The sequence below is a fragment of the Heptranchias perlo genome, chromosome 3 (assembly GCF_035084215.1).
Source record: "Heptranchias perlo isolate sHepPer1 chromosome 3, sHepPer1.hap1, whole genome shotgun sequence".
NCBI classification, from domain to species: Eukaryota; Metazoa; Chordata; class Chondrichthyes; order Hexanchiformes; family Hexanchidae; genus Heptranchias; species Heptranchias perlo.
In genome coordinates, this window is record NC_090327.1 from 86,793,495 (window position 1) to 86,818,968 (window position 25,474).

General features: G+C 42.2%; 1 protein-coding gene across 2 annotated transcripts in view; it reads left to right on the forward strand.

Moving 5' to 3' along the window:
• mib1 (MIB E3 ubiquitin protein ligase 1) overlaps positions 1-25,474 on the forward strand; it is a 176,970-nt gene that overhangs the window by 125,382 nt on the left and 26,114 nt on the right. For both annotated transcript variants that reach the window (XM_067980727.1, XM_067980726.1), the window contains exons 13-15: positions 5,738-5,870; positions 7,368-7,454; positions 8,452-8,613. In XM_067980727.1, the coding sequence (XP_067836828.1) occupies positions 5,738-5,870; positions 7,368-7,454; positions 8,452-8,613 (382 nt within the window). The remainder of the gene's footprint in view (positions 1-5,737; positions 5,871-7,367; positions 7,455-8,451; positions 8,614-25,474) is intronic.

Here is a 25,474-nt window from a genome sequence, read left to right on the forward strand (position 1 = left end):
CAATGGGAATCCGGGAGAAAATTCTCCAATGGCTGGAGTCATACCTAGCACAAAGGAAGATGGTAGTGGTTGTTGGAGGCCAATCATCTCAGCCCCAGGACATTGCTGCAGGAGTTCCTCAGGGCAGTGTCCTCGGCCCAACCATCTTCAGCTGCTTCATCAATGACCTTCCATCCTATAAGGTCAAAAATGGGGATGTTCGCTGATGATTGCACAGTGTTCAGTTCCATTCGCAATCCCTCAGGTAATGAAGCAGTCCGTGCCTGCACGCTGCAAGACCTGGACAACATCCAGGCTTGGGCTGATAAGTGGCAAATAACATTCGTGCCAGACAAGTGCCAGGCAATGACCATCTCCAACAAGAGAGAGTCTAACCACCTCCCCTTGACATTTAACGGCATTACCATCGCTGAATCCCCCACCATCAACATCCTGGGGGTCACCATTGACCAGAAACTTAACTGTACCAGCCACATAAATACTGTGGCTACAAGAGCGGGTTAGAGGCTGGGTATTCTGCGATGAGTGACTCATCTCTTGACTCCCCAAAGCCTTTCCACTATCTACAAGGCACAAGTCAGGAGTGTGATGGAATACTCTCCACTTACCTGGATGAGTGCAGCTCCAACAACACTCAAGAGGCTCGACACCATCCAGGACAAAGCAGCCCGCTTGACTGGCACCCCAACCACCACCCTAAACATTCACTCCCTTCACCACTGGCGCATCGTGGCTGCAGTGTGTACCATCCACAGGATGCACTGCAGCAACTCGCCAAGGCTTCTTTGACAGCACCTCCCACGCCTCTACTACCTAGAAAGACAAGGGCAGCAGGCACATGGGAACACCACCACCTGCACATTCCCCTCCAAGTCACACAACATCCCGACTTGGAAATATATCGCCGTTCCTTTATCGTCGCTGGGTCAAAATCCTGGAACTCCCTTCCTAACAGCACTGTGGGAGAACCTTCAACATAAGGACTGCAGCAGTTCAAGAAGGTGGCTCACCACCACCTTCTCAAGGGTAACTAGGGACAGGCAATAAATGCCAGCCTTACCAGCGATGCCCACATCAAAGAATGAATAATAAAAAAAAATACACTGACCTCAGTATGATCTCCAGGTCCAAAAGACCCTTCAAGGCTTCGTGCTGTGCATTAAAGAATATATAATTTGATTGTAGTATTTCAGCCTTGTATTACAATGAAATTTTGAAATCATACTCTTGAAAAGTGGTCCGTTTGGGCACTGAAGTAGAACCTAGTTTACAGAGAAAGCTGCAAATTCATGTTTTTTTTAATTAGTTCATGGGATGTGGGCATCGCTGGCAAGGCCAGCATTTATTACCCATCCCTAACTGAAAGTGGGCCACCTTCTTGAACCACTGCAGTCTGTGTGATGAAGGTGCTCCATAATGCTGTTAGGTAGGGAATTTAGTGGTTTGATATAACTGAGTGGCTTGCTAGACTACTTCAAAGGTCAGTTAAAAGTCAACCACATTGGTGTAGGACTGCAGTTATATTTAGGCCAGAGTGGGTAAGAACGGTGGGTTTCCTTCCCTAAATGAGGCCTTCCACCTCTGGAATCTAGATTTTCATCTAGCTGAGAGCCCTTTGGGAAAGAGAAAACGGCACAAACAGAACTTGAGGGTTGAAAGCTGGATAGAAAGCCGCAGCATTTGTGGAGGGATAGGTGAAGCCAGGAAGTGGGGAGAAAGAATTGAAGCAAGGAGCAGCACTGGAGGGGTGGGAGGAAGGAAAGAAAGGAGAAGCTAATTGCGGCACTTGGGGAGGGGAAGCGAAAGAGAAAAGGAGAAGCCAGGAACACCAGTCCACTTGGATAATGGGGAGGTGAGAGGAGTAGCCAGAGCAGCAATGTGAAGGGGGTAGAGAGAAGTCAAAAAGCATGCCCCCAATTCCCCTCCCTCAAAAAATAAATCTGCCGTCAACATTTGTGTCTATTTGCAGGTTTTCATATACTTAGTGAAAGAATGTTGGGTATCTTCACAGTTTAAATTACATGCTCATGCACACAGCGCTTTCAGTGTAATTACTTGCTTTCACGTGTCATACGCTTTGATTTTTGGGTTGTTTTTGAACTATCAGCTTTATTTTGTCTATTTCAGTTTTTTTAAAGTGTTGGTCAGATTTGCTAGTTTTTCAGGCTGTTATGTATGGAGGAAGCAACTGGTAATGCCGTACTTAATCAGAGTGCTTGATGTTGGGTGCCCTTGATGAATAATCCCAGATGTATTGATACCTATGAAGAATACCTACATTAGTTCAGAGTATATATAGCAGAATTTTGTGACAAACAGAATGGTTACCATCAAGGATTTTTTACATTGCTATGCTGTTCAGATCTAATGATGTGGAGATGCCGGTGATGGACTGGGGACTCCTTACATTTGTTCAGATCTAAGACTGAAAAGTTGTAGACTTAACCAATAAGTTTGGCAGGACTAAAGACCCGGTTTTAACTCCGGGCCAGTTATTGGCGGGTGAATAGCGGTGAGAGTTAAAAATTCACCTGCTGCTCCAAAAATGAGGCCTGAGGTATTTTAATTCCCAGGCCTCATTCAAATCCCGCCTGCCGACTTCCCACCTATTCTAGCAGGCAAGTCAGTGTGAAACAGCGAAACATGCCGCCCGCAGACAGCAGGTAAGTGGTAGGATCGGCTGCTGGAGCCGTCCCGCGGAGGTTTCACAATCGGGAAAGGGTGGCGCGTCCTGCTCCTCCGGGCTCCACAGAAAAATTGTTTTTTAAAATTTCCTATTTGGGCCTCTTCTGGCTCCGATCCGCTTTCTCGCCATCTTCACCTATGGGGAAACTCACTGGCTTCCCACTCACGCAGACAAGTTAAAATTGCAGTCGTGTCACGTTAATACATGTGTAATAAAGGACCTCACCAGCTTTGGCCGGATGTCTTTACCGCCTATTCAGTTAAACTCGGGAACCATCAGCTCCCAGTGTTTCACCAGGGCGCGTAGGTAACCTGGACGATTTTAACTGCCCACCCATCTGGTTTCCGCCGGGAAGGTAGGGTTTAAATCACCTCCTAAGCTTTGTACAGTTAATTTTCAATTTACTCATGGAACTTTCTGTGGAGAAATCAAAATTCTACATTCTTTAGGCACATTATTGGCATAATTCTAGAAGGAGCAAAAACAAATGAGAAATATTAAGCATCAGTAACCAACAGTTCACTTAAAATATATTGTATTAACTGAAGCATGTGTACATTCCATAATTCTATATGTTATGAGGTAAATAATAGTTTGAATTGTGCTTAACTAATTGATGCTGCTGGCAGGTCCAGGAAAATAACAATCATCATGGTCAGACAAATTTGCAAATTTTCAGCCCTTGCAATGATGAAATACTATTATATTAATAAAGCTACCCATTTATGTTTTTTTTTACTACCGTAATAATTCTACTCTTAAAAACCATTTTGATTGAAAACTGTTTCATTCTGCTTGTCCTTTTAGTCTGTTCTCCTTTCTAATTCTCTTTTTTTAAACTTTGAATTTACTTTTTTATCATCCAATCTATATTTTCCATTCCTTAATTCTTCTGATGAACTTTTAAACCTCCTATCTCCTGACTTGCCCTGAGTTTTGGAGGTGGGAGCAATTATTTTTTAAAACAAGAGCTGAAAGTTGGCTTTTTAAGCTAAATGAAAGCCAAAGGAGTGCAAACTGATATAACCTATGGTCATGCTGTAGAAGGAGCTATTGCAGAAATGAACTTGTCTGCAGTGCACTGTTAATTTTTATTTCAGAATGGGTGTGACTGACAGTTTCTAATAATTTTGTGCCAGCATAGGTGTTTATGATAAAATCCTGAGGAAACAGCAGAGTATATAATTTAACCTGAATAAATCAAGCAACAATTCAGATTTATTCATAATGGATGAATTAAACAAAATAATATTGAAAATTGGCCATTTAGGACATTTCGGAAATTTCTTCATGCTGACTTTTAATTTAGTAGTTATAGTTTAAATAGCTGTATTACATACATTGATTTATTCAGTACTTATAACTTAAAAGTGACATGAGAGAAGAGAGTCAGGCGAGGTTTCATTTCTGGACTGTATGACAGTTTTAAAAAATGATACTTATGGCACAGCTGGGTCTTTGCAAAGTTTAATATTATAACCCCCGCTCTTAAATCAGCGCTGTGTTACCAACAAAATATTAATCTTATTAAATTTTGATTAAGTTCGTGGTATGTTGTGTGCTATTTTTATCCCCTCGTATGTGTGTGTGTGTGTGTGTGTGTATATGCTGTGGAGTGTAGGGAAAATAGTGGTTTTATGTAAATGATAAATTTAACTAATAGTTTAATGTAAGTAAATTTTAGAGGCAGGTGACCTGATCTCTTTTCAAAGTTAGTCAGAAGTTATAGTAGTATGGATGGAAAGCCATTATTAGAGGTTTTGTGACTTTCAGGGGGCGGGGTGGGTGGTTAACTGATGTTTCAGAAGTACGAATGATATAATAAGAGATCCAAACAAGTTAGCCTAATATCTACATTGCTAGATTGTGGTGTGCCTGGAGAATGAATTTTCTTTCATATTTTCACTTTTCCAAACTTTTCACTGCCAACTTCCACTTCTACCGATGGTATTGATTCCTTGCTGGGATATGATTCTACGGGCGCTGTCACCTAAGTTACCATTGTTTGAGTGAGCCTGGACAGTGAGTATCAACAGGCTGTTCAACAATGGAGGAATGTCATAGCCAAGCCCGATCCTGTTCTCTCCACATGAACATATACAATTCCAGGAAGATTTATAGAAACATAGAAGCTTACAGCACAAAAGGAGGCCTTTTGACCTATCATGTCTGTGTCAGCTCTTTGCTACAGCTATCTAAAACTAATCCCACTGCTCTGCTTTCTTCCTGTAGGCCTGTACATTTGTCTACTTCAAATATCTATCCACTTTCTCCTTAAAAGATGCAGTGGTCTCTGCATCAGCTATTCTTCGTCGCGAAGCATTCCATGCCTCACCAACCCTCTTCTAACCTCACTTCTCACTCCCTTAGTGATTAAATTCATGTCCCTTCCTCACTGACTCCACAAGTGACAGAAATAATATTTCCTCATTCACCCAATCAAAACTCTTCATAATTTAAAAAATCTGTATTAAATCACTTCTTGGTGTTCTCTGCTGCAGTGGAAATAATCTCAGTATCTCTAATCTCTCCTTGTAACTATAGTTTCTCATCTCTGGCATCATTTTGGTGAATCTACAACTTTAATGCCCATTCTATAAATACAATGCCCAAATTGCACATAATAGTCTAACTATAGCCTAATTGTTGCTGTATGCAAATTTCTCATTAACTCTTTGTTCTCGTACAGTTTTCTAGCTAACAATCAGGGTCAGGAACCTATCAGATGACGATGTAGCTCCCTAACTGTTCCCCTGGTTTAAATCATCTCAGTACAGACTGGAAATCATAACCTAGAATTTTCCTGGTCTATGTGCTACTCACTGGATAAATTCACTGAACTATCAAGTGAATGTAGAGTGAAGTTGAATATAATTCTTCAGTGATATTTTTATTCTGGCTTCCTGAGTTTTACATTTTTCATTAATTGTGAAAGGCTAGAAGGTTGAGTGGTTAAAAATGTACGTTACAAACTGTACTGAAATTGAATGTAAGGAAAAGAAGACAATTGGAATTAATGGTTCACGTAACAATTTTTTTTCATTATTTTAGTGCCATGCGTGTGTTACTTTCCAAACTCCCAAGGCCGTGGATTGTGGATGAGAAAAAGGATGATGGGTATACTGCTCTGCATTTAGCAGCACTTAACAATCATGTTGAAGTGGCAGAATTGTTGGTGCACCAGGTATGGACTTATCTTAGAGTTTATAGGCTGAAAATATTTACATTATGATGGGAAAAAAACTGCTATGATTTAAAAAGGACAGATTTATTAAGTGTAGATTCACTAATATAATGATTTGTGACTAAAACTAAATGCTAACTTATAGTTTTTTAAATCATAGATGCAGTAGGTTAGGTAAGAAAATACTTAAGAGAACTACATGGCCATGGTGAACGGCTAGTCTATGAAGGCATTAAAAATTATAGTGACTGAACAGTGCAAGTTGTCTGTTCAGTGGCAGGTGGCGTCTGTGCAAATGGTGGTTAGAATCTGGGGTGGTGGGGGGGGTTCTTGCAATGTGGAGGGTAACGATGGGCTGGTGTTGAAGGACTGTTGATGCAGAGTGTTGTTTCAGATCTTTTGCTGGAAATACTGGTCTATGAGATGCTACCTAATATCCCTGGCTGCTTGCTGTGCAGATCTTGCAGCAGCTTCACCTGCATCCTCTTGTTCTTGGGCTTTTCCTCCGATGATGACCTCAGCCGCTGTTGGCTTGATGTCTTGGCCCCCTTACAAGGCCAGGTTATGCAGGAGGCAGCAGACGACCGTGATAGGGGAGACTTGATGGGGTCGGTATTGAAGGAATCTCCTAGGTTTATCCAGGCACCTGAAACACCGTTTCAGCATACCAATAGCTTGCTCTATTACTGCTCTGGTGCTCCCATGGCTTTCATTGTATCGCTTTCCAGCTAGGATTCGTGGGTGGAATGAGTATCATCAGCTGTGGCAATAATGGGTAGGCCTTGTCCCCTAATAGCCACCTTTGGACCTACTGGTCTTGGTCAAAAATAGCGAGGATGTTGGAGTGATGCAGAATGAACGCATCATGGCTGTTATCAGGGTGCTATGTAGAACCTGCATATTTTACACGTCAACTGAGGGAGTGGTACCCTCTCCTGTTCATAAGTTGCTGGCTCATATAGCAATACGTTAATCACCATGCGAGTGCAGTCAATAGCAGCCTGGACTTGTCGGAGTAACCTGGCAATTGCTGCAAATTGCACTGCTGTTATGTTGACTGGTGGAACATGGGGAACTTGATGTACTGGTTATCGATCCAATGATTGGAAAAGCTTATTGAAATGGATTGTCATACATGTACTGACCATAAGCAGCTTTGCTGGGGGCCACATTTTTAGCTTGATGTGCACCCTTTTCTGATTGATCTTGAATTATTTAAATGTATGACTGTTCAGATGAATGGTGCACTAGAAACCTACAATATTCCACGATTTGTAAAACACAAAGCATTTATTCCAGAAATAAAAGTAATGTTTGGTTAGTTAGCCACAACTAAATTAGAAAATTGGGATTACCACAAAAGTAATTATTTATTTGTGCTACCCAATTATAATGCAAAAATACTGTAAATGAGAACTGGGAGATTATATAATCAGAATTGGTGTGATTTGTCACTCAGGTCACAAATGTTTAAATATTTGTTGCATTTTGTTTCAGGGCAGTGCTAACCTGGATATCCAGAATGTAAACCAGCAAACTGCATTGCATCTCGCTGTTGAGCGTCAGCACACTCAAATTGTTCGGGTAAGATAATCTGTGTAAAATGTAAGAAATGGTGAATTAGTGCAAATTGGCTGTTAAGGAAAATGATGTGTTTTCAAAAATAATATAATTCTATAGTCTAACTATGTATGTAATATAATGGCATGTATCTGATGCATTTATAAGACCAAATGTTTGTGTCCATAGGTCACAAATATGCTGATTGGTTCAAATTGTACGTGTACTAAAATCTATTAAAAAAAAAACTTCAACTCTCAGAAATACCAAATACTTCACTATCTTGAAGAAAATTTACATTCACGAAAAAGAAACCAATCACATTACTGATTTTTTTTCAGTCCCTGTTGGTTCCCCTTGCCTCCCTGCAATGCACCATATAATTAAAATTTATAATTAATCATATTAAAAATAAATCAAGAATGGGGGGGGGGACAGGACACAATACCTGCAACAACTTTCCTCTCCACAGGTTTTCAAAGAAGCATGACCTGAGAGCTCAGTACCCCTCGCTGCTGTTTTTTGGACTCTTAAGGTGTGATTGTGATGTATTACTAGCCTTCCACACACATGCAACTTCTATCCAAGAGCAACAAAATGTAATATTGTGTCAAAGACACATTGCTGTAGTATTTTGTGTTCTTGCACCCAACAACTACTGTGATGAAACAACTGACCACAAATTGCTGTTTTAGTGCTTGTGGTAGTCATTGGCAATGTAAGTAAAATCTCACCAAAATGCCACTATTTATCATATAACTGCTTCTGTTTCTCTCTGTGTAGCAGAACTATGTATGTATTTATAGGAAATTTTCATTCACACCTCTGCTTTATATCCTGTTCCAATTTGTTAATTCAATTTTAATCTAACTGAAAGCTGGGTTTAAAAATATCAACATAAAATGAGTTTTGATTATCAGAACCAATATTCATCCAATTTAGAGTTGATAAAATAACATTTGAAAACATTGGCTTTCAGGAGGAAAAGTAATAACTGCTAGATTTCTAATCTTTTTTTAAGCTACTGGTTCGTGCTGCTGCAAAATTGGACATCCAGGATAAAGATGGAGATACACCTCTCCATGAAGCCCTGCGACACCATACCTTATGTCAACTCCGCCAACTGCAAGATATGCAGGATGTGGGCAAAGTAGATAGTGGCTGGGAGCCCTCCAAGAACACAGTAAATACATTTTTTTCTCTAATTTTTAGTTGCATAAAACAATGTTATATCTCAATCGTATATCTGTTATGTATATAGATGGCTACTCTTCTTGAGTATATGTGCTTTAATTTCTTTAAAGTAAGACCAGTTTTAACAAATTGAATATTATGGCAAAGAACATAGCTATTGTTTAATATTTATGAAAATAAGGTGTCCAGGTTACCTGTATCTTTCTTTCAGAAATTCTGTACCAAAGAATGTAATGGAGTGAAGGCATTCGAATTTATACTTGTAATTCCCTTGTGTTAATTTCTTGATTTCAACCACACTGCTGCAGGGAAGCAATGGCTGGAGATGTTACCTCCTGCTTCATAGTTGTCAAGTTTTCTTCCCCCACTCCTTCAAAATGTGCTGATAAATTTACCTGTTCAATCGATGACAAAATAAATATTCAGAAAACAATGTCGCCTTAATGCTCAGAAACCAATCTGTTATGACTGGAATTATTCAATATGTTTGCGAATGCAAGAAGGCTATATTTTCTCACAGAAGGTAGATCCACTTCTCAGGAACATTCCCTGAATATATATGTCATTGTGAGGGCAGGAGAGAACAGTACTGTTTTATGGAGGCAAATGAAGTGGACATGCTTGGGGACTTGGATGTATGAGGGCATGCAGTTGGACTGCAATTTAGGTGCATGCCATGCATCAGAGGGATGGATTGAACAAGAGGGAAAGAGCTTCAGTCATACAGAGCCTTGGTCAGACCCCATCTGAAGAACTGTGTTCAGTTTGGCCGCCGAACCTCAGGAAATATATATTGGCCTTGGAGGGGGTATAGTGCATATTCACCATAACAATACCAGAACAAGGGGGCATAATCTTAAAATGAGACCATGGCCATTTAGGAATGAAAACAGGAAGTACTTTTTCACACAAGGGGTAATAGAAATCTGGAACGCCCTACCCCAAAAGGCTGTGTATGTTGAGTCAATTGAAATTTTTAAGACTGCGATTGATAGATTTTTATTAGGTAAGGGTATCAAGGAATATGGAGCAAAGGCAGTAAATTGAGTTTAAGTATAGATCAGCCATGATCTAATAGAATGGTGGAACAGGCTTAAGGGGCTGAAAAGCCTACTCCTGTTCCTATGGGTTCATATAGCTCCTAAGAGGTGTAATGGGAGGCAGTATATTAACTCCGCTGTTCAGTTAATCATAAAAATTAAAACATAATGTCTACTTGTTAATTTAGATAGGTAAGATGGACATTCAGTAAAACTTGTCTTGAGATTTGAGTATGGAAAAGGGAAATTTTATTGACTGTTTTGTGATCGGGTGGATGTGTCGAGCGATTCATAAAACATTAATTTGGATGATGTGACACTATTGGTGTCCATTTTATCAAAGACGTTCTGAAAAATCCATATGTACGAAGTCCACCCCATTCCCTTTTATTATGCAGTCTGATTTCCTCAAAAAATTCAATTATCTTAGTCAAGCACAATCTGCTCGTTACAAATCCTGCTGAGAATCCCTTTTTAGTCCATGCCCTGTTTACTAATTTCATCTCACATTATGGGTTCATGAAGTTTATCCACAACGGAGATAAAACTAATTGGCCTCGAATTTCTTTGTTTATTCTTTTCCTCTCTTGAACAGAGGTGTTGCACTGTCAAGAGTATAGTGAAAGGGAATGCAATGTATGTTTTCTGTATGGATTATCAGAAGGCATGTAATGAAGTGGCATAAAAAAGACATGAGAATCGAGGCACATGATATTAAAGGGCATGCAGCCGCAAGGCTTTAAGTTCTGTATTTGTTCCCCATTTTTTGGCACCATTCCTTAGGTTTAGCGCATTCTAGAAGCTTGTTGTTTGTCACAGTCCAATTTGTTTTCTTTGGTTTCAGTAGGACAAACTATAGCCAATTTAAAAAAAATTAAAGCAGTCATGAAACAAACGAATACAATTAAAACTAACTTCTCCTGGGTTTGAGCAAAGTTGTCAAGAACACTCAATCAGTAGTCTAATCCTAAAGGAGCATTACAGTGATTTTTTTTAGTTTTCAATGGCTCTAGTTATGAATGTTATCTGCCAGAGTTTTTCTGTTAAAATAGAGTAAATGCACATGAAATTGATTTTGGTTCATCTTGAGGTTATGTGTCGTATCAAATCTCAGTTGTGATGGCGAGTCTGTTGTGATTGACCCAGACTGTGCATCAACAGGGAAGTGGGGTCAGGCTGGCGGGTGAGAAAACACACAGCTGCTGCGTCTCCATGCTGGCATGGATCCAAAATAGCAGACTCTGAGAAGGAGATTTATAGAGTCTCCTGAATAATGTTTAGAAGCCTAAAATGATAAAAAGCTTTGATAAGCACATTTCCTCTGGGTAATATACATATTAGTGAACAGATTACATCACTAGCAGAAACATTCTTTGGCATCAATTGCCAAGATGGACGTACTTATGTTTAAAAAAAATCTTATTTGAATATTGACTTCAGTTTTCTGCAGGCTGTTAATATTACTTAAAGGTGATTGTTTTTGTCTTAATGCAACTTTACATTTTTATATCTGATTTCTTATATTTACAGTTTTTTTTTCTTTTTATGACATCATAAGAACTTAAAGAAACACTGTCTCAATTTCTCTGATGTATTATTTATTTTGCATCTACAACAACTGAAAATGAAATAACTTTTCAAGAACTCTGAAGCTCACAACATTCCGTCAACATATTGTAGGGAAATTTCCCCCTCTCAACAGAGTGGTCTATTTCAATCAAAATTAAATGTTACTAAAAGTTAGTTTATAAACATCCCCATATGCCAGTGCTGCATCACATGTTGAAGATAAGGTAGCTCAATAGTTACATTAAGAAGAAAATGTATACAGCTTTCAATAACTGGTCAGTTCAACAGCTTACATTTATATCGTACCTTTAACGAAGAAAAATGTTCCAATGTGCTTCACAGAAGTGTAATTGGACAAGAATCACCACCAAGCCAAAAAAGGAGATAATAGAGGACGTGACCAAAAGCTTGGTCAAAGAGATGGGTTTTAAGGAGGAGAGGGAGGTGGTGAGTCTGAGGTTTATGGAGGGAATTCCAAACCTTTAGGGCCTAGACAGCTGAAGATACTTTGGGATGCACAAGAGGCCAGAGTTGGAGAAACGCAAAGTTCTCTGAGGGTTGCAGGGCTAGAGGAGGTTACATAGATAGGGAGGGGTAAGGTCATATAGGGATTTAAACACAGGCTAAGAATTTTAAATTTGGAGTGTTGCGGGACCAGGAGATAATGTAGGTCAGCAAGCACAGGGGTGATGGGTGAGTGGGAGTTAGTACAGGATAGGTTACAGGCAGCAGAGTTTTGGATAAGCTGAATTCCTCTGAAATCTTAAATTGCCTAATAAGTAGGCAAAGAACTTGCTCCTATTTCAAATCGGGCTGCGTTTTTGCCATTACTGGAGCACTCCTAGCTTTCGAAACTCTATACCAAGAGCATAATTTTGTAAAATCAACCTAAATGAGGGCAAAATTTCTCAGTAAAGCCTGAGGAAAATGCAGGAGGCTGACCTCTACACTTAAACTGGTCTTGAAATTCTCTCGCCCATGTTTGAAGAGTCTGCTGTGTGACAAAAAAAATGGTTTCTTCTTTTGTTTTTGCTTTGTCTCTTAGTTGAAATTAAATTTGAGATATTACACTTAAAATAAAAAGTACGTACCCCTGACTTCCTTCGCCCCACCGTTGGTGGCCATGCCTTCAGCTGTCTAGGCCTTAAGCTCTGGAATTCCCTTCATAAACCCCTCCACCTCTTCCCTCCTTCAAGACACTCCTTAAAACCTACCTCTTTAACCAAGGTTTTGGCCACCTGTCCTCATGTCTCCTTCTTTGGCTCGATGTCAGTTTTTTTTGTCTTATTACCCTGCTGTGAAGCGTGTTGGGACATTTTACTATATTAAAGGCGCTATATATATGTAAGTTGTTGTCATATTCATTTAAAAAGCCGCAATTTTGGCTTAGAGACAATAAGCCATAATTTTGCAATCCTGACAAAACTACGTCCGTGTGCACCCATGGCACAGGTGCAACTGTAGGGTGTGGTCATACCAAATTTTGCAATGGGGATCCATTTCTCTTCTCTTGCCTTTCCATCTCCACCCCCACCAATTTGAATAGGCCACTAGCACAGGGAAACTTGCTTAGGGAGCTTTGACCTAGATTGGAAAATCAAATGAGGCAAGCACCTCTTAGGGCTGCACCTCACTATAAAAATGGAAGGGTGTTAGTGGCAGAAAAGTGGACTAACTGTTCAAAATGGCACAGCAGAGTTGTAGGTTCTGCTGCAGGAGATGCACAAAAGAGGGTAGCTCTATTTGAGGTTCAAGGCAACCCTCCAATGAAAGCATAAGTACCAGTTGTGTTGAGGGAGGTCACCAGCCAAGACAATGCAGTCACACAGGCTCTGGATGCATAACTGCAAATGAGGATGAAGTTTTCTGGTATCAGGATAGCAAAGATAAGTGTGCTCACTTTTGCACACATTTCTTGTGGGGCCCATCAAACATGGGACAAATTTAAGTTGTGAATTGCTGCAAGCTCAAGGATGTACCATTTGAAGCATTGCACATAACCGTTGCCCACCTTCATGTGCCTAAGCTGCTTGAAGGTGGAGATGGCATCCAAAGTTGCTGAGGTGTCCAGACCTGGATACTCCTCTGTTGGTGAGTTTGAGTGGGATCAGCAATAGTGAATGCAGACCAAAGCTCTGTTCTCCTAAGAGCCATCTGTATAGTAATTCTTCTCCAAATAACACAGGCATCATGAAATACCACAAAATCAAGGCGTCATGGCTGTTTCCTGGATGATCACCACTAACATGTAGGTTGTTGTATTTGTGACCAGCTGCACCTGAACATAAATTGAATGCAAAACCTTTCTGTTCATGAAGGCATGGGGTTGATATTAAGAGGCTTGATGCCCACATGGGTACCAAGTTTTACTCTTTGCAGTCAAGGGAACTTTGATACCCATTGAAAGCTCTGTGTTCTGTCCAGTTTTGGTGTCCACATGACAAGTGATTAAAGTGTTTCCTCAATCAAACATAGCAATTGTCACTTGCTTTTGATACATGTGTGAATTGCAGATTGTCTGATGTGGCACATGTCTCCTGGAGTTGCTTGGAAGGATTTGGTAGGCATGAAAACATTATGCTGTTTGACCATCATAAAGTCCTCTTCCTCATCTTCGTTACAAAGTGTGTTTGGAATCCCTAAAAGGACTAGTCATCCTGATGGTGCAAAGTCAAAGCCAGCAGTAATCAGGAATAATGAAACAAAATTTTGGGGGAAGAAATGCAAAAATGGAGGACTACCCAGCAAAACCAAAATGCAGCAAAATCCACCTAATTTTTTTTTAAAACAATAATTAATTCTCAAAAGCCTCCTTTCAAGAACCCAGGTCGTAGGACTCCCCTGAGTGTATTTTTTTTTTGAGGGAGTCTTGCCAGAAGACATAATTTGGCATAGGAGCCTTTTCATTGGTATTTAAATATTAACATGCAGGCAGGCATGCTGGTTGCTGGGCTCATTATTTGCCTCCAAATTATCCACATTACATCCAGCACACCATGAATCAGTCAGGTGAGGTCAGATTCCTGATTTTTCCTACCAGCGGCACTTGTGGGGCCTTGCAGAATCGGGACCCGGATGTCTGTAGTGAACCTTTTGATGGCAACGATGTATTCTTACTGGCCCAGATTTTCCTGTCAAGATAATGGTGAGGCTAATGGCACTCGCTGTTATTTATGCGCAGATGGTACATCAACTTCAGGCAAGGGGTAAATGTACGGTTAAACTCAAATATCCAAAAGTCCATGTCTGAGTTGCGCCGCTCTGCCATTAGCTTTGTGAAAACAGCATCTTGTTGCCTCACCATTGATGTGCATTGAATGGCGTGAAGTTCCTGTATTTGCGTGGTAGATACAAACTAAACTCGCCACAAAAAGTTAAGTCTTGTCCAAGCCTAAGTACTCTTTTAATGACGTGAGAAGTGTTAATTACTGCCAATCAACCTTTCTGGGACTGAAAATGAACTATGACAAGTGTGGAGTCTCATTCCTTCAGGTTTTAATTATTGTAGATTTTAAAAATGTCAAATTTAAAATCAAAACTTTTTTATTTACTTTTTTCTGTCTCTTTTTTTTCTCCTCTTAATCTAACTTTCTGTACCTGATTTGATATTGAATTCACTCACTCTGTTTTACACTTCCTTCTCATTCCTTGTGCTGTTAATTTCACATTCCTTCAATCTGGTTAAGGAGATACACAGTTGCTTGCCCTGTTCATTCAGGTCCTAGATTCCTGGTGTCCTTCGCTGTACTACTACCCTCTCGCACGTTCAGCAACTCGCCACGCAAGAAATTTTCAAACCTAAAGGTGCAAATCTAACTAACGGCAGACGCCATTAGATGTCCTCCTACAGCAAAATTTGGCCCAATATTTTGATTGCAAAGTTGTTACGTTTGAATGTACTACAGAGACAATTGCTGCTTGTTTTGAACCAGCTGTCATCAGAATATATCAATGGCTTAAAACACAAACAATGTATATTTACAATGCTCATAAAACACCACATGTTCCCGTGCTTGGGTCTTTGTGCTTGTAGGCTGTGAATATCATGGTGGGCAACGTGTGGCAGAATACCTCTGTCTCGCAGAACAACCTTCAAAGCCAGAACCTGTTTTTCAAAGGGTTTTATGTGTTGCCGTGAAGCCTGGGAACAGAAAATGGCTTTATGCCAGCCTTGTCCAATAGAAATTGCTGACTAGCTACATGCACTAATTTTAGTAGAAAACTTGCACTCTCACAATACAGGTAAATGTACTTCGCATGTGTTTTTTTACTTAACATACATCTACTGCCATTCTGTAACCAAGGAAGTAAAGCACTCCTGACAATCAAAAAAGCTCTCTCTCATTTTACCAACAAGTGGAGAAAAAACTTGAAGCACACATTGGTACGCCGTGCAATTACGACTATTGAGATCGCATACCCAAGACTGTCTCTTCATTTTTTAATTTACTAATTAGAAATACAATTAGCCACATCTGGATTCTCAATTAGCCACTTATGGCTAACATATAGGACAAAACTGCTCTATGCACTTCTGCCTATGTGACTTGTTCCTTTCTGGAAAAAGTACTTTTCTCAAGTTCTGCAGGAACAGTCAAAGAAGCTCATCTGACTTATTTTCATTTAACCTTTCATATCTCATTTATAGTGTTTGCTACTCTAACTAACTCAGTTTGTAATACAACCTATTGAATAGTTTAGCTTTATTACAAATGTGCTTGGTGTAGCTTATGTGAGACATGGTGGCATTCCCGCCTCCTATCCAGTAACAATAAAAGTGCTAATTGTTTGTCCTGAGCATGCTGCATCCTAGTTACTTTGTATATTAGGTCAGGTTTTGGATTATGGGAAGAGCAAGCTCACCTGTACAAGGTAACTTTTGTGGCGAGCACAAGTAGAAAGCATTGGGAATGGTTTGGAATTGGAAGCGTCTACTTGTACTCAATGCCAGGTGACACCAAGGTAGCATGGCAGCACCATACTGCCACCTGTTCTATGTATCTGTAGGTGAAATCAAATGCAACATCTATTCCACTGTTTTAAAAAAAAACAGCACCCTCCATTTATACAGTATCTTAAACATAAAAAAGGTCCTAAGACACTTCACAGCTAGGCGGAATGAAAATGGCTGGCAAGCCAGAAAGGCAGATACTAAGAGGTGTGATCGAAAACTTGGTCAGCGATAGGTTTTGAGAAGGTTTTCGAAGTTAGGGCGAGGGCTGGAGAGATTCAAGGAAGAATTTCAGAGAACAGGACCCAAGCTTTGCCACCATTGGTGGGGCAAAGGGAGGGGGCTGTGTAATAGGCTGGAGTCAGAAGAACGGAGTGTTTAGTGGAATATAGGGCTAGAACAGATTGCAAAAATAGGGAGGGGTGAAACCACAAAGGGATTAAAAAATTTGGATGAGGATTTTAAATTTAATGGGCTGGGTTCGGGGACTCAGTGTAAGTCAGTGAGGTGGGGTGGTGGGCGAGTGGGACTTCATATGGACAAGGATATATGCAGCATTGGACATGTTAGTGTTGTGGAAGTTGGGAGGCCAAGCAAGAAGACTGTTGTAGTTGAATCTGGAGGTTACAAAGGCATGTGTAAAGGTTTTGTTGCCAACGGGGCTGGAAATCAACAGTCTTTTTGATGACAAGGATTATGAGATCTGAAACTCAGCTCAGAGTCGAGCAGGACACCAACATTCCCAATGGCCCAGTTCAGAGTGAGGCATTGGCTGGAGAGGAGGATGCAATCAGGAGTTTGCAATGGGGACCAAAGATAAAGCTTCAGTCTTTCCAGTGTTGAGCCGGAGGAAATAATGACTCATTCGAGACTAAATGTTAGACAAGCAGTTTGACAACACATTGGCAGTCAGGGTAGTTGAGAGAGGGAGAGCGCAGTGTCATCAGTGTAAATATGAAAGTTGACCCTGTGCCTGTGGATGATTCACCAAGGCGTTGTATGTAAATGAGAATAAGGAGGGCCATGGATAGATTCTTGGAGGACTCTAGAGTTGACTGTGTGAAGGAAAGAAGAGAAGCAGTTGCTGAAAATTCACTGTCTAAATTTGGATAGGTAGGATTGGAACCACGTGAGGGAAGTCCCACAGAGCTAGGCGACAGAGGAGAGGTGTTTGAGGAAGATGGCTCAGTCAATTGAGCTGGACATTTTGGGGCGATCGAGGGGAGAGAATACACCACTGTCACATTCATCAAGGATGTCATTCATTACTTTGGTTAGGGCCGTTTCGGAGCTGAAAGAGTGGAAGCCGGACTGGAAGGATTTGAGCAGAGAGTTTTGGGAGATGTAGACACAGAACTAGGAGGCAACAACACAATCAAGAACCTTAAATAGAAAAAAGGGAGTTTGGAGATAGGATGATAGCCAGCATGGATGGAAGTATTGACAGTATTTTTTGAGGAAGAAGTCATGTGCGGCGAGCGAACTGTTTACAACATCAGCTAGGATGGGGGCCAGGAAGGAGAGCTGGATGGTCAGGAGTTAGGTGGGTAGGATATCAAGGGAGTAAGAAGTGGGCCTCACGGGGGTGGTGCCAGAGGACTGGAGAATTGCAAATGTTGCACCCTTGATCAAGAAACTTTTAGAAATGATAATCCGGGACAGAATTAACAGTCACTTGGATGAGTGTGGATTGATTAGGGAAAGCCAGCATGGATTTGTTAAAGGCAAATCGTGTTTAACTGAGAGTTTTTTGATGAGGTAACAGAGAATAGATAAGGGCAGTGTAGTTGATGTGTATATGGACTTTCAAAAGGTGTTTCATAAAGTGCCACATGGTAGGTTCATCATCAAGATTGAGGCCCATGGAACAAAGGGGGCAGTAGCAACATGGATACAGAATTGGCTAAGTGACAGGAAACAGAGTAGTGGTGAACAGTTGTTTCTCAGACTGGAGGGAGGTGTGCAGTGGTGTTCCCCAAGGGTTGGGACCACTACTTTTCTTGATATGACTTGGACTTGGATGTACAGGGCACAATTTCTAAATTTGCAGATGACACAAAACTTGGAAGGGAGTAAACAGTGAGGAGGATAGTGATAGACTTCAAGAGGATATAGACAGGCTGGTGACGTGGATGGACATGTGGCAGATGAAATTTAACGCAGAAAAATGCGAAGTGATACATTTCGGTAGGAAGAACGAGGAGAGGCAATATAAACTAGAGTGCACATCTCTAAAAGGGTTACAGGAACAGAGAGATCTGGGGGTATATGTACACAAATTGTTGAAGGTGGCAGGGCAAGTTGAGAAAGCAGTTAAAAAAGCATATGGGATCCTGTGTTTTATAAATAGAGGCATGGGGCTCGATTTTCGCACCCGCGATCGGGTGCGTTCGTGGCGGGGGGGCTGCAAAAATCGGGGATTCCAGGGGCGGGGCGGGAGCCCGGCTCCAACCCGCCCCATTTCCGGGTTCCCCACTGACGCGCTGACATGCGCGCGCAGCCCCCGCATGTGGGACTCCCGACGGCAATTAAAGGGGTGACACTTAAGGTAATTGAACAGCTACTTCAGGTTGTTTACAGACCTGATTGACCTGTTATTTTAGCAGGGATGGGATTTTGCAACTGACTGGGACTGTTTCCTGTACTGGGGGAAACGCTCCCAGTTGAAATGGACATGTTGCAGCCATCAGCCTGTGGCAGCTGCAAAGGTCCATTTGACAGGTGGTGGGGGGAGACCCTCACGCATTGCAGGAGGCTACTCTGTCACTTTGGACAAAGTTTGGCCTCCACCACCCTCCTCTTAACAATAAAATTCACCAACTTGCACACTTACACCGGTGTCCAGACACATGTACCTACCTTGCGGACTCCCTCAGATGTACATCTTCCAGATGGGGGCCACTGTAGCTGCAGTCATGACCTCCTCGGAGGGCGAACAGCATCACCAGCCTTGCCGGCCATGCCGTCCACCTCTGACACGTGGAGCTCCACAACACAGTGCTGTGACATACACAACTTCTCCTCCGCATCTTTCCAGGGTGCCACCGGGGACATCGCCGACGTCTCTCAGTCATTTGCACAAAAGAGCCCTGCAAATACACCTTCACCCACTCTGCAGTGACAATATAATATGTAATGTGAGTTGATCAGAAATTAAATATAAGTAAAAACCATGACAAACCCTCAAACACCCTTGTGCATCCCCTTCATGCTCACGGCACGTTTGCCTTACGCTTCCTACTGCATAAAAGTGATGCATGCCCTGTGGCTGCAGCACAGGTAGTGGCAGGTTGAGTGAGGCTGACTGTGAAAGAGATGCATGAGAGGGTGAGTATGAGATAGAGCCATGAGATTGTATGAGCATTGGGTTGAGTGGTAGTGGCGGGATGAGTACTGGCGAGGTTAGTAAGTGCAGGTAAGATGAGGATAAGGTTTGAGTGGGTGTGAGGACTGACGTGACAGAGTAGTGTTGGCTCTGCAGAAGGAGATGTGGGGTGGGGGCGGTGATGTGGCAGATGGAGTGTAGGGGAATGAGTAAGTGTACTCACTTTGGCTGACCTACTTAGGTCATTGCAGCGCCTCCTGCACTGTATGCTGGTGCGCGATATGTTGGTGGTGCAGGTGACCTCCTCTGCCACCTCGAGCCAGGCCTCCTAGGTGGCAGAGGCAGGCCGCTTCCTCCCACCCGCCGGGGGGAAGATCTCTGTCCTCCCCCTCCTCCTCACCCCATCCAATAGGAGCTGGAGTGAGGCATCATTAAACCTGGGAGCAGCCTTCCCCCTGGGCTGCTCCATGCTGTAATTTTTCCTATTTCTTGCAGTATCAGTCAGTGGAGGACTGCCCCTTTAAATAGAGCTCCTCCAGCTGACAGACCTTACTGTACATGCGCAGTCCGCCCGCCGCGCAGATCAGCAGCGGGGAACCCGGAAGAACAGGTAAGTGGATCCAATCAGCCTGTGATTGCGCGCGGAGCAGACTGATTTCACCGGGCGCGTTACCCACGCGCCCAATCTACCCCCCCCCCCCCCCCCGGCCACAAACCCGCCACCATGGTAATATCGGGCCCATGATGTACAATGTATGGAAGTCATGATGAACCTTTATAAAACACTGGTTCGGCCACAACTGGAGTATTGTGTCCAGTTCTGGAACAGTTTAGGAAAGATGTGAAGACCTTAGAGAGGGTGCAGAAGAGATTTACTGGAATGATTCCAGGGATGAGGGACTTTAGTTATGTGGATAGACTGGAGAAGCTGGGATTGTTCTCCTTGTGACAGAGACTGTTGAGCGGAGATTTGATAGAGGTATTCAAAATCATGAAGGATCTAGACAGAATAGATATAGAGAGAAACTGTTCCCACTGGCGGAAGGGTCAATAACCAGAGGACGTATATTTAAGGTGATTGGCAAAAGAACCAAAAGTGACATGAAGAAAAACTTTTTTACACAGTGAGTGGTTAGGATCTGGAATGCACTGCCCAAGGGGGTGGTGGAGGCAGATTCAATCATGGCCTTCAAAAGGGAACTGGGTAAGTACTTGAAAGGAAAATATTTGCAGGGCTACGGGGATAGGTCGGGGGAGTGGGACTAGCTGGATTGCTCTTGTATAGAGCCGGCGCGGACTCGATGGGCCAAATGGCCTCCTTCCGTGCTGTAACCTTTCTATGATTCTATGGAGTGGTTGAGTTGAGAGAGATCAAACTAGGAAATAGGGGAGAAGCTGCAAAAAGATGGGAATTCAGGACTGCAGTGGGTGTGACTGTGTGGAGGACAGGGCCTTGGGAGTGAGGAAGGGGAGAATACAGCAAGGCAGCTGCACAGATGTTGATTATGTTGAAGATAAAGATCCATGAGCTCCCTTGGAGGTAGTTTTATGTAGAAGAAAAGTGAACGAAATACAAAATTTGTACCTCATTCAGATATTGCCTGGGTAAGATTTTTGTTTAAATCCCTCCATCGCCTTGCCTATCCCCACCTCTACAACCTCCTCCAGCCCCACAGACTTTCACCAAATCCATTCCTGAATCCAGCCTCTTGTGCATTCCCCCTCCTTTGCCCCAACTTTGGCAGCCATCCCTTGAGCCATCTAAGCCCTACACTATGAAATTCCTCCTCTAAATCGTTTGCTTCTCCATCTCCCTCTCCCCCTTCATGACCCTCCTTATAAGCTGCCTTTTTTACTAAGCATTTTGTCACTCATCTTAATCTTTCCTCCTTTAGCTTGGCATCCATTTTTCTCTATACCGCTGTAAACCACTTCTGACTTTTATTTTTACTTAAGCGCTATATAAATGCAAGAAGTTGTTACACTGTTCAACAAGCTAGCATGTGGCCACTTTTGGATATCTGCCAAAAAAAAATGAAGATCAGAATTTTAAATTTGAAGTATTATTGGACCAGAAGCCAATATACGTCAACGAGGACAAGGTGGTGGACAAGCAAGATTTGATGCTAGATAGGAAAATGGCAGCATCGTTTTGGAAGAGCTAAGATTTATGGAGGATGAAGGATGGTCGGCGGTCCAGGAGATTATTGGATTGGTTGAGTCTGATGGTGACAAAGGCGTGGGTGAGGGTTTCAACAACAGACGGACAGAAACGGATGATGTTATGAAGGTAGAAGTAGGTGGTCTTTGTGATGGAGGGAATATAAATTCAGAAAGTCAGCTCAGGGTTGAACGGGATACCGAGGTTACAAGCACTCTTGTTCAGCCTGAAACAGTTGGCAAGGAAGAGGACGGAGTCGGTGCAAGGGTACAGACTTTGAGCCAAGGGCCGAAGACTTTGATTTTCCCAGAATTTAGCTGAAAGAAATTACTACAACAACAGCAACTTGCATTTCTATAATGTCTTTAGCGTAGTACAATGTCCTAAGGTGCTTCACAGGAGCATTATCAAACAAAATTTGCCACCAAGCCACATAGGGAGATATTAGGACAGGTGACCAAAAGCTTGGCCAAAGAGGTAGGTTTTAAGGAGTGTCTTAAAGCAGGAGAAAGGTGGAGAGATTTAGGGAGGGAATTCCAGAGCTTAGGGCTAAGACAGCTGAAGGCACGGCCACCAATGGTGGAGTGATTAAAATCGGGGATGCGCAAGAGGCAAGTATTGGAGGAGGAAGAGATCTCGGAGGGTTGTAGGGCTGGAGGAGGTCACAGATAAGGAGGGGCGAGGCCATGGAGGGATTTGAAAACAAGGATGAGAATTTTAAAATCGAGGTGTTCCCGGACCGGTGGCCAGTGTAGGTCAGCGAGCACGGGTGATAGGACTATGGGACCTGGTGCGAGTTCGGATACGGGCAGCAGAATTTTGGATGTGCTCAAGTTTATGGAGGGTGGAAGATGGGAGGCCGGCCAGGAGAGCATTGGAATAGTCCAGTCTGGAGGTAACAAACGCATGGATGAAGGTTTCAGCAGCAGATGAGCTGAGGCAGGGGCGGAGACAGGTGATGTTACGGAGGTGGAAATTAGTGGTCTAGGTCTTGGCAACTGAAGGCACGGCCGCCAATGATGGAGCGATTAAAATTGGGAATGCGCAAGAGGCCAGAATTGGGGGAGTGTAGAGATCTCGGAGGGTTGTAGGGCTGGAGGAGGTTACAGAAATAAAGGGTGAGGCCATGAAGGGATTTTAAAATCAAGGCATTGCTGGACCAGAAGCCAATGCAATTAAGTGAACACAAGGGTGATGGATGAATGGGGCTTGGTGCAATTTAAGATACGGGCAGCAGAGGTTTGGATGAACTCAAGTTTATGGAGGGTGCAAGGTGGGAGGCCAGCCGGCAAAGCATTGGAATAGTCAAGTCTAGAGGTAACAAAGGTATGGATGAGGGTTTCAGCAGCAGATGAGCTGAGGCAGGGGGTGGAGATGGGTGATGATACGGAGGTGGAAGTAGGTGGTCTTAGTGATGGAGCGGATATGGGGTCGGAAGCTTATCTCGGGGTCAAATAGGACGCCAAGGTTGTGAACAGTCTGGTTCAGCCTCAGACAGTGGCCAGGGAGAGGGATGGAGCCAGTGGCTAGGGAACGGAGTTTGTGGCGGGGACTGAAGACGATGGCTTCGATCTTCCTTATATTTAATTGGAGGAAATTTCTGCTCATCCAATACTGGATGTTGGACAAGTAGCCTGACAAATTCGAGGCAGTAGAAGGGTCGAGAGAAATGTGTGTGAGGTACTCATCAGAGACTGGATATTGAACAAGGAGTAACACTGAGTGAGAAGGTATTTTTTTTACACAAAGCAGCATCGTAAGAGACTTGGAGGACAGATTGAGTGTAGAGCTGAAAGCTTCTCATGAAAAATCTGTTCCTTTTTATTTTCTATCCAGGACACTCTTTAGAACTGACTTTTGTTGCTGATGCCACATTGCACAGGAAATAATTCCATGATGGCTTAGAATCTGTTTGCAAGTCAGAAAAATTGACATTTTCAGTTTTAAGATGTCCCCCCATACCACAGAAGCCGAAGTAAACTGGAATGAGGCTAGTCTTGTGAGCAGTTCCTTTATATTTTGATTAAAATGTCCATATCCAATTGCACCAGATTTTCCAGTAATCCAACACTGGGTTTATTTGGAAAACCCATATGTTAGGAACATTGTCCCCCTGTAAATGTTACTTTACTACCTCACACGTGGGGTTCGTTTTTGGACAAGCTTTATAAAGGTACTCACTAAATGCTGGTTTCCTTTCACAAATGTATAGTTGCATCTGTCCATAAATAGTGACCTGGTGAATCATTTGGATGTTAAAAAGCCCATGATACTATTCGAAGAAGAGTACAGAGTTCTCCTGGACCCGATCTAACATTTCACAATCAACCAACACATTAACTGCTTATTCATCTCATTGCTGGGATCTTCGTGTGTACAAAATGACTGGTACTTTTGGCTATGTAAGTTACTATACTTCAAATTAATTCATCGCATATGAACAACTTTGAGAACGTTCCTGAGACAAGTGATGAGATGCCATGTAAATGTAATTCTTTATCTCATTACTTTTCATACATACTAGCTGATCTCCTGTGGTGTCGACAGGACCAAGTGCTGCTTTCAGGTGAAGCAGGGTGGGATAATTTGAACAAGGTGGAGGAAGAGGAGAGGATAGAAAAAGGGGAGGGGCCCAGGGAAGATTGCAGGGGTGGAGGAAACTGCCTCTATTGGTGGAAAGGAAGAATAGGAAATGTACCTCAGTTAGAAGTGGGGAGAAATTATCTTAGTGGGGGAAGATGTAAATGATCTGATATTTCAAGTTTGAAGAGGTCCCAATTTTTTTTAATAGAAAAAACAGTTATGAAATGCTGTACTGGCAAGATTTCTACACTACTGAACAGGCACCAATTTATTCAAGTTTGTTCCTGAGTTAAGGTATTATCGGCAAAGCGTTATGATATTATTAATGTTAGAAAAGCTTAACATTGAAAACCCCTATCGCAGCACCTACAGTTATTGCAGATAAATCTGAGCATTTTTATAATGGGATTTTTAATAGCACCAGTTGAGATAGGAAGTGTGCAATGCTGTGACCCACCTACTGTTTTTAATGTATAATAGATGTTTTATGTAATCACTTTGTGGACAAGGCTGCTAAGCTGTGCTTTAGTTTCTTTGTCTCTGCTATTCCTCCTCCAATACTTGCCTGTGATTAATAAAGGGAAGATAGATTATGAAAATAAATTAGCAAAAAATATAAAAACAGATAGCAAGCGTTTCTATAGTTATATAAAAAGAAAAAGGGTGGCTAAGGCAAACGTAGGTCCCTTAGAGGATGAGACCGGGAAATTAATGGTGGGAAACATGGAGATGGTAAAAATGCTGAACAAATATTTTGTTTCAGTCTTTACGGTAGAGGACACTAAGAATATCCCAACACTGGACAAACAGGGGGCTCTCGGGGGGGAGGAGCTAAATATGATTAAAATCGCTAAGGAATTGGTGCTCAGTAAATTAATGGGACTCAAGGCGGATAAATCCCCTGGACCTGATGGCTTACATCCTAGGGTCTTGAGGGAAGTGGCAGTGGGGATTGTGGATGCTTTGGTAATAATTTTCCAAAATTCTCTGGACTCGGCAAAGGACCCGGCAGATTGGAAAACTGCTAATGTAACACCCTTATTTAAAAAGGGTAGTAGGCAGAAGGCTGGAAATTATAGACCAGTTAGCCTAACATCTGTGGTGGGTAAAATTTTGGAGTCTATTATTAAGGAGACAATAGCGGAACATTTGGATAAACATAATTTAATAGGACAAAGTCAGCATGGCTTTATGAAGGGGAAGTCATGTCTGACAAATTTG